Raw genomic sequence first — 9,587 nt, 5'->3', positions numbered from 1 at the left:
CTCGTGAAAACTCACGCGAATAATTTGTCACCTCAGCTTACGAGTCCCAGCATTCCATTCGGCAGCTCGTCCCCGTACTTCCGGGTTACGTGCTCTTGAGTTCCCCGCCTTTTGCCTAAGCAGCTCTTCTCGGAGGACGTCGCCTTCACAATAATACCGCTGTCGGTTAATTTAATTCGACCTAACGGGTTTCGGTGCGACTTGTTCCCGAACATGTAGCAGTCTGTTTTCTGAGGCGTTAACTTTCGGGAGCATCGAGCGGACATGTTGCTTCCTTCGGACGTCGCTCGGCTTGTTTTGGGTGAGTCCAGTCGGGACAAAGCTGTAGCCGCGGCGCTAGCCAGCAGTGACACTGAAGTGTAAACAGGGCTGGTGTCCAGCCAACACTCTGCAGGCCAACGTGTGTGTGTGTGTGTGTGTGTGTGTGTGTGTGTGTGTGTGTGTGTAGGTGTTATTTTTAAGTCGTGGCGTGCTGCTGTTTGTCTCTGAGTGAGATCCCCTCCTTCCCTCAGGGTACCTCCAAGAAGAGGGGCTGTCAGCCACAAGCCGAGCTTTCATCCATGAGAGCCCAAACCTCAGGGAGTATGCTGACCACACCGCGGGAGACGGGGCCATCCCTGCCTGTGTATTTGTGAGTGTCTGTTTCCCCCATGAACAGTCTCTGAAACCTCTCTGTCAAAAATGTATTGCAAACTGATTGATTGCACTTGTTTTTTGTTCTCCCTCACGCACAGTCCCTTTTTGGTAAAGGTCTAACGACCATTTTAAACGAGTATGTGGCTGTCAAAACTAAAGGTAAGACAACGTGATCTGATGTCATTCATGATCTGTTTGTGTTCGGTGGTTGATAATTCTGTTCTCCCCACAGAGTCCAGACACGAGGTTCCTGCTGTGATGACCTCTCTGTGGAAAAAACTGGACTTCACACTCAACCAAATTAAGTAATAAGTTTTGCTTTCTCACTAAGTTTCTAATGCAAACGCTCTGATTAGGAAGCTAAATGAGGAAACACTGAATTTTGAGTTGAACTGCCGACACTTGTAACTTACAATGAGCCGGGATTGCCTGTTGTGCATAAAGTGAAGTTAACAGCAGGTTTCGTGACGTGGCAAAGCATCTCTCATTAAATCACGAGGTTGTAATGCATGTTGTAATAATAGTCTTCTTCCCCTATCTTTACCCACAAACTCTTATCTAGTTTATTTTCAGTTAGTGTTTGTGTTTTGGCCCTTCTTCAGAATGGTGAATTATTTACATGTGCTTTATAGTTGACAGTTCATATGTGCATGTCATCACTCCCGAGTTGCTATGACAAGATGAACATAAAGCCCATGATTTACCTCTTCATGAGATGTATCTGTTTTAAAAACAAATAGCCAATCACCCAGTCATGTGGCCAGAGCTCTATGTAGTTAGAAATGTAAATATAGTTAAGATAACTTGCTGAATTTTGTGCAAATAACATGGAAGTATGAACAGCGCTTGCTGCTGTTGATTTAATGATGCAGATAAAGATGTATGACTTTGCTCTTGCTGAATTAAACACAGTGCAGTGAAAAATACCTTCAAGTTGTATAATTTGTTCATCAAGGATCATTCTGAGACTTGAGTCTTTATTTTTTGGCTTGTTAAGGCTTGCAAAATATGCACACTACAGGCACAGATGTGACCCAAAGGCTCTTTAAACACAGCTGTCATTTTAGAGCCTTGTCAGTATTAGAACGCTTTACTATCTGCAGAAAAAACATCTTGGAAAGGACAGATTCATATCAGTTTGTAAAGTAGGAAAAAGAATGCCCTCAAATTTAATATATTAAACTGAAACTGATCTCTGTATTAAATCAGATATTCTGTTCTTTCCTCCTGTCTTCCTTCAGGTCCCTACAGAACTCTCCCTCTATATCGGCATGTCAGAGAGGTAAGTTTGTTAATAGTAATGGTAATGGAATTGTAGCTTTTGTTTACGTTGTTGAAATCCAAAATTTAAAGGAGTCAACATTGTGTTGGTTCATCCACACTCCTGAGAGCTGTACATACTTCGTGTTTTTATGTAAGTGATTTATTCACAGACCTCTCTGTCTCTTGCAGTACGTTCCCGTGTTGAAATGGCGAATATGGCCCGTCAGCGGACTCTGACCTTGATGCCTGCCGGCGGTGCAGTCGTCTGCTCTTCAGTCCCGGAAACGGGTGTCATCCTGAGCCCTGCACTCACCACCCACAGCGCCCTTGGCCACTCCACTCCAGTGTCCTCCGCTGATCCTCACATCAGACCCGCTCTTGGCAATAGCATGCTGTCTACACCGAGTAGGTGTCATGCAGCGTCATCCAGATATGATTTGTTTCTATGATGTTGGAGGTTGATTGGTTTTGTTGCACTCACCTTTCGTTGCTGTCTGTGTCTGTGGGAAGCTTAAGAGTCATCAAAGTCTTATGATTCATTTAAAGCAAGTAGAAAGTGAGCTCTGTGTGAAAGGTGACATAATGTTTCTGTTTTAGGAGATTCGCCCGTTCACATTGTTGTTTCCGAGCATCGACTCAACCCAGGGCCGATGTCTCCTGGTCGACGGAAATGGTAAGAGGATTGCTGTTGATCGTAGCTGTTATTTACTTCACGACACACATACTTTTGTATTGAACATGTCACTTAGCGGACTTTTCAGTAAATATTTTTTAAAAGGTGATTAAGTCAATCACCTTGACACCTACAATTTTAAAAAGATTGTAGAAACAATTCAGTGAAATTGAAGAGTCACGATAAGTGTGTTTTTAATTCCACATAAGGTTTCCTCCTGTATGTTTGCATGGGAAGTCTTCAGTCTCTGCAATTTCTTCGAATTTGGATTGGATTGTGCTCATACTGGTTTGACAGTGGCAGTAGAGTTTGGGCATGTCATTTTCTGTCATGTCATTGTTTGTGTTGCCTGCAGGGACACCCCCAGGAAGAGGAGCGGTGCTCTGACTGGGACCACTGGGCAAGGCAGACCAGCAGCAGCTTCGAGTAGCCTTAATACTGAAGCCCAGGCTGAAGAGGTGGTCGATGAGAACTTTCCTGTGAGTGTGCTGTTTTCTCTTATTGTGTTCATTCATGAGTTTCGGAGAATTTTCAGTCATGTAAAAGCTTTATTCCATGATGTGCACAAAATATATCCTGCATTTTGTAAGCACAGCTGAAGAGAGATTGTGCAGCCATAAGAACAATGTTGAGGTGAATAGAAAAGACATTTGAATTCATTTGTGTTTCCTCTTTTAACACATTAACTGTATTGCATTCAGAACTGCTTGTTTTATCTCAGAGTGTTATGTTGATGTTGTTGATTTGAAACGTCACATTTTCATCAAATAAGAAAGCTTTTTGTTTGCAGCAACTTGTGATTCAAAGTGCACGTGACAAGATTTTGGGTGACAGGTCTTTACAAGAGAAGCTTGCTGAAAACATCAACAAAATCCTTAAAAATCCGAAGTAAGTCATTAGCAGGGACTCTGCTGTATATCTACCAAATGGTAGATTGATGCATGATAAAATGTATAACTGTGCTGTTCCATTTCTTTAACTGTTTCTTCTCTAAAATCAGTGAACCAGCGCCTCAAACATCAAGAGCCTCTGTGAGCACAGTGGAGGAGGACCAGTCCATTGATGAAATCCTGGGATTACAGGTGATTAAAAGAAACACCGTTTGTTTTCATTGCCTAAGTTTCTGTGTGATGCTACATGATTCAGTAATTCATATTGTTTCATTACAGGGAGAAATCCACATGAGTGATGACGCCATCCATGATATTTTGGAGCAAACCGAGTCCGATCCTGCTTTTCAGGCCCTCTTTGACCTCTTTGATTGTAGTAATTATCACCAAGATTTCTTTTATTTCATTTCATCTAGATTACTTCAAACTCACATATATCAGCTGTTTTGATTGTTAATTGAGAAATTATTTTTTTCATGCGATTTTTATAATTGCAGATAAAAACAAATTCACGGATGGGGATGGCGATGACGATATGGGCAGTATCCCCGAAGCGAGTGACGCAGCTGGACCTTCAGCTTCAGTCAGACCCGCCCAAAGTGACAGTCAAGGTAGATCCAGAACATCGCAAACAATCCCTCTGAAAGCTCAAACAAACTGTGTAAGACGAAAACGTGTCTGTAATACAAGCCTGGACATTAAATGACTGCATTGTGTTCTGTTGTCTCATCCAGGTGCCGCACAAACGCATACAGCTGCTCCAGACGGCGCATCAACAACACAGAAAATGAGACCAGGACAAGAGCGTAAAAACAGGAAGACTGCTGCTCCCATGTTGTTAAAGAAAGTATTTATCCCCTCTAATGGCCGATCGTCGAGAATCGAAAACAGTTCGGCGAGAATGCTGGTGAATCCTGCTCCCATTCAGAGCGTTCCCTCTGCTGCAGAGGGCACAAATAAAACAGAAAAGGCCTCACTCCTGAATAACTGTACAGACATAACTCCAATAGATCTGGATGAACCTCTGAATACTCCGCCTCCGCCCGTAGACAGCACGGTTATTCAGGAGCCCGTTACAAAGAACAGCACCGCCACCGGAAGTGCCCAGAGTGTGTCGGCGTCGACGGCTTCCTCAAAAGATCCCGCTGTTATTGCAATTCCGGAAGTGACGTCAGTTTCAAATACGGACAAAAAACAAGAAACTAAAGGAGCACAACCATCCAAAGAGCAACGTCCTGCAGCGGCGTCTGCAGCTGTGAGCAGTCGCCCCGTGTTTTTGTCTCCTGCACCGGTTCAGCTGAACAACGCTCTAGCACAGACGACTAATTTAGTTGAGACGGTACTTTCAAGCAGCAAAACCTTCTCTACGTCTGCTCCGACAGGGGCAGCAGCCCCTCTCTTGTGTCCACCCACGGCCACAATCCTTGACTCAACCGCATCTGCTTCTACCTCTACAACTCCCACCGCGACCCCGGCCTGGTCCACACCTGCTCCTTCCTGTCCCCTGGATGTAGTAGCGCCACCCGCATCGGCCGCAAACCCCAGCACAGTGAGCAAGGCGCCAGCAGATTCCAGCGACATCGTGTCTCTGAAGATCATCGTGAGTGATAATCACGAGGAGGACTCGTCCTCTGACACAGCCTTGAATCAGGCCATTTCCAGCATCACCGGGGACAAGCTGCCCACCATCTACCTTTCCTCTCCAGCCAAGTCTCCCGGAGCGCCCTCAACTCCGAGGGCCAACTCGGATGAAGCGGCTCAGGCAGTCAGCGGCCTGCAGAACTCTGAGGTGCACGCCAGTCCTCTCGGTTATAAGGCCGCCGCACTTATTGCTTCTTCATCCACTGGAACGTCACAGGCCCAACCAAACTATATCATTCAGCTGCCTCTGGACGCCAGTAACCCCGCCCTGCAGGGAGGCTCTGCCAGCTATTTTCTTGTGGCTGAACCCCCGACCCCAGACCTTCAAACCACACAGATGCTGCTGCCTGCAGGTGTCACTCCTGGTCAGCCTTTACCAGCCAGCCAGTACGGACTGAACACACAGCCTCAAACCCAAGCCTTCTCCTCTGGTAAGACAATAAACACTACAGCCTTGATAACATTTAATCTCAAAGAGTGTATGTTTTGCCGTTAAGCAAACCTCTAAAACAAAAAACAATTTGCTTCTCCGATACTGAGAACGTGTGATTATACAACAAAACTCTAACTCAAAATGCTCACTATTAGAATACATTGACTTTATGAACGTTCCACTGTGTTTCAGCTGTGAGTTTTTTGTTCAATACTTCAAAACAGCAATGATCTCAAACATAACGGCTTATTGTACGACAAAGTCACACCATTGTAAACACGTTTATTTTTACACTGCTTAACAATCCATTTGTCCTGAATGCAGCATTACAAAGTTCATTGGCGAGTGTGAGTCCACTCTGTTTTGAAAGTGTTGAAGTGACATTCACACCTTTTCACCTTTTTTTTTTTTTTTTTGTGTGTGTACAGGATCAGCACTCATCTTACCGTCACCCGTTAAGCCTATGATGCTTCCTGTTTCTGTTTTGGGGCAGAATACTGTTGCAAATGTCCAGATGGTGTCCAACCAGGTAACATAGCTTTAAGGGAATTCTTCCAACTGCTAATTCATATTAATCCCAAATTTGTTTTGAACAGTGAGCCCTTTCAGTGGCATTATGGGACCTTTTTGAGTTTTTTTTCATTCTGATTGAATGGATTTTGATTAAAGTTAAACTGTATACTCTGTCCAATAGAGAAACCTGACTGATTTGCATTTGCCAAATGGTTTCAAACTGCATTAAAGTGATACTTTAGACATTTTGTCCAAAAACAAAAATAAATCCCAGATGCCAGTGAGCCTGCCGCTGGTTTTTTAATTATACAACTAACCTTGGAGTCATATATTTACTGTCAATATGGCTGTGATCCAAAGCACATACATTTTTATGGCATATAGTTGAATGAGTATTGCTACCACTAGGGGGTGTTATTATGTACAGACTGTCAGCAATGAGAACAATAACTCTGTCCTTGTATTTCCAGCTGGTTGCCATACCCAAACCTGCAGCAGTGCAGCAGACAGAAACAGTGAAGCCCAAACCTCCCGCAGGGAAAACGAAGCAATCTGCAGCTGCCGGTAAGTTCATGTGGAAAAAGATTGAAATGATTGAAGATAATAGTTTGACTGTTGTTACCAGAGGACATGTTTATTGCTGTTGACAAAAGCATCATTCTGTTCACCTTCCCTCCTCAATTAAAACTGCTCCACTTTTCTGGCCTCATTTCTTTGTGTTTCAGGTGGTAAGAAAATTGCGTCTAAGAAAGTGCATCAGTCTGCCGCCGGCTCCAGTCACAGGAGAATTCTATGCTTTGAACCTCAAGCAGCACCTGAGCCACAAACTGGAAAAGCAAGAAAAACGACGACGCCTGCAACCCCAAACAAATCCACGTCCCAAACTGCCCAGCAGCCTGAGAAAGATTCAAATCAGTCAGTGTCACGAACTAAACCTGCTATCTTGGGTGGCAGCAAACCCAAGAGGAGGGTGGAGACAGTCAGATGCTCTGACGGGCCTTTGACTGGAGGAAGCTTCGACAAGGAGTTCAACCCTTTCCAGCATCAGAAAGATGTTCGGAAAAGCTCCCGCAAGCAGGATCATAGCAGCTGCAGACAGGAGTCTTCCTGTGAGGAGGTCAGCAGCACAGGCGCCTCACAGCCGGAGACGGTGAAAAAAACCCAATCGGAAAAGAGATCAAAGTCTATTGATAGAAAACACCATCATGATTCTCACAATGATGCCTTGAAAGGTAAAGATGCCGATCGCTCCAGATCGCTGTCCTCAGATTCTGCACCGAAATCAGGAAGTAAAAAGGACAAGGAGGATGGTGGCAGGAAGGAGCCCGCAGACAAGCCTTCGAAATCACGTGAGGGACGCCCAGAAAAGAAAGCCCCGTTGCAGACGGTGCCAAATGTCACAGCTAACAAGGAGAACGAGATGAAGGGCAGCGTGACAGAGCAGAACCAGCAGTCGGCGCCTTCGTCTTCAGCTGCGAGAGACTTTAGCCCCTCGACTGTTGATCAGCCAACATCTAGCAGCCAGTCCAAGGCAGCAAAAGCCCCTTCAAAGACCAGTTCTCTGGCCAAACAGGCAGCAGAGATGCTGCAGGACATTCAAGGACTCAACTCTCCTTCCACGCCACCAAAAAAGCCTGGAGGAGGTAGTTCAGAGCTGAGTCTCCCCGTTCCTGGCTGCAACCAGGAGACGCCCGCCGACTGTCCTGGGACTCCTTCGCTACAGAAAAAGGGTAAAACCACAGAGGGGACTCCGAAGCATCTCTTGCCTCCGAACACCCCGGACGTGCCCACCTGCAGCCCCGCCAGCGAAGCCGGCAGCGAAAGCAGCATCAACATGGCCGCGCACACACTCATGATTCTTTCACGGGCCGCGATCGCCAGGACGGGCACTCCACTGAAGGACAGTCTGCGTCAGGAGGGAGCCGGAGAAAAGTCCCCCGCGGGCTCTAAGGTCTCCAAGAAGCGCAAACAGTCTCCTTCCACATCCAGCCCCCCGCCAAAGAAAGAGGCCAAGCAGTCTCCCAGCAAAAAGAAGGACCGGGTGAGTGGCAATTAACGGTTAAGAGCTTAATGGCTTCCACGTTATATGAAGGGGTGGAAACGGCGGCAGGAATTCTTCCATTGTGCACATCAGTCACAGTCTGCTTCAAGCATGCGGCTCTCTTGAAGCTCGTCACATCCTGCGTTTGTTTTTCGTTACGTTTTGACTTCAAACTTCACTTGAAGCACAATGTTTGTTTTGCGGCAGACGCCCGTTTTTCAAATAGGACTTGTTCCGCCCGTTTGGTGCTCACCGGGCTTGGACGGCAGGCTTGACAAACTTTAATCTCACCAGGGTTTACTTGAATCTGAACAAACCTGACAAACGTCAACGCACGTTCAGAAGCTGAGGATTAATTTTCAGGAGTTTTCCATGATTTCGTAGTACCAAGGAACATTCTGTGTGTGTATGATCTGGGAATAAACACATTTAGATTCTCACCTTTTTTTGACCAAGTTAAATCTGGAAGGGATTTTCTTCATGAAGGTTAAAGTTCAGTTTTCTCACTTTTTGTTGTTTTGTTTTTTTGCAGGAAAGGAAGAAACTTATGGATTGTTTTCCCCTCGACTTGGATGTGGATAAGTTTCTATCTTCACTTCACTATGACGAATGAAAATGGACGCATCAACAGGAAATACTGTATCACTACCTACTTAGGTTACTGTCCAGGAATAGAACAAGCCATCTGCTGAACCGGTGCCTATGGTTCCTATTAGTAACCCAGCCTGAGACTTTATAAACTATAGCGTCTCCTCTCAGCCAATGTGAAACTTCACCGTGATGTTTTTTTTCCAGCGTAGGAGACCTGGAAGATCATCTAGTGTTAGGCAGCAGAAGTAGGGCAGTCACTGCACTTTCATTTTTAATATTCATTCCCATTTCTGTTGTAACTCCTGCGGTTTCTGCCTCCAACAAAATGGACATATTGTGTGCACGGTGTTCAAATGGGTAACTCAAAGAATTTTCTTGGTCAATATTTGACTCTGCTTTTATTAATCCAGCTCACGCAGACTGAAAAGTTGCTATCTGGGAATACATTTGTTAAAATGTATCCTGTAATTTAATACTGAATGACGAGCTCTTGTGAGTTTTATTGTTAATATCCATTTGATCGAAGAACAGAGAAGCAATTTGAAAAACTGACATTTTTACCTCCTTTTTCGTTCAAATCAGAAGCATCGCTGCAACTTTAAAAGATGTAGTCATCGGCTTCATTTAGTGTTGGAATAAACCAAACTCTTCTTTCTCTTTGTGAATACATGTTTATTCAGTGTACATTTTTTAAAAGTGTTTTGTCTGAATACCACACCCTTCATTGAATATGCTCTGTGAATGTTTGAGGATGCAATAGCGTGCTGTTTCGTATGGTGCAAAAAGTACAGAATGTCACTGAATAAAAGTATGTTCCACATTCAGCCTGCAGCATTGTTCTTTGAGGGCACGAAAACTGAAATCCTTGAACCGTGCAGGCCTGTTTCACAGTTGGATGGAGCTGCT

At 44.8% G+C, this 9,587-nt stretch overlaps 1 protein-coding gene across 1 annotated transcript; it reads left to right on the top strand.

The window, feature by feature from the left end:
* The first annotated feature begins 110 nt into the window (after positions 1 to 110).
* On the top strand, positions 111 to 9,523 carry npat (nuclear protein, ataxia-telangiectasia locus). The gene is made up of 17 exons (XM_030109077.1): positions 111 to 301; positions 513 to 631; positions 735 to 795; positions 869 to 941; positions 1,878 to 1,918; positions 2,089 to 2,304; positions 2,497 to 2,572; positions 2,928 to 3,051; positions 3,363 to 3,460; positions 3,573 to 3,654; positions 3,742 to 3,838; positions 3,960 to 4,073; positions 4,197 to 5,534; positions 5,965 to 6,065; positions 6,520 to 6,613; positions 6,775 to 8,090; positions 8,623 to 9,523. Exons 1-17 carry the CDS (start codon positions 265 to 267, stop codon positions 8,701 to 8,703), a joined length of 4,068 nt encoding a protein of 1,355 aa, XP_029964937.1. The 5' UTR covers positions 111 to 264; the 3' UTR covers positions 8,704 to 9,523.
* The last annotated feature ends 64 nt before the right edge of the window (positions 9,524 to 9,587 follow it).

This window comes from Salarias fasciatus, chromosome 14 (assembly GCF_902148845.1).
Source record: "Salarias fasciatus chromosome 14, fSalaFa1.1, whole genome shotgun sequence".
In the NCBI taxonomy this organism is placed as follows: Eukaryota; Metazoa; Chordata; class Actinopteri; order Blenniiformes; family Blenniidae; genus Salarias; species Salarias fasciatus.
Note: the sequence above shows the minus strand (reverse complement) of the source record. Positions and strands in the feature narration are given on the sequence as shown.

Coding starts and splice junctions, on each gene's coding strand:
- npat (XM_030109077.1), top strand. CDS start 265: ATGTTGCTTCCTTCGGACGTCGCTCGGCTTGTTTTGG. Junction 2,305..2,496: donor TAGCATGCTGTCTACACCGA/GTAGGTGTCATG, acceptor TTTCTGTTTTAG/GAGATTCGCCCGTTCACATT. Junction 2,573..2,927: donor TCTCCTGGTCGACGGAAATG/GTAAGAGGATTG, acceptor TGTTGCCTGCAG/GGACACCCCCAGGAAGAGGA.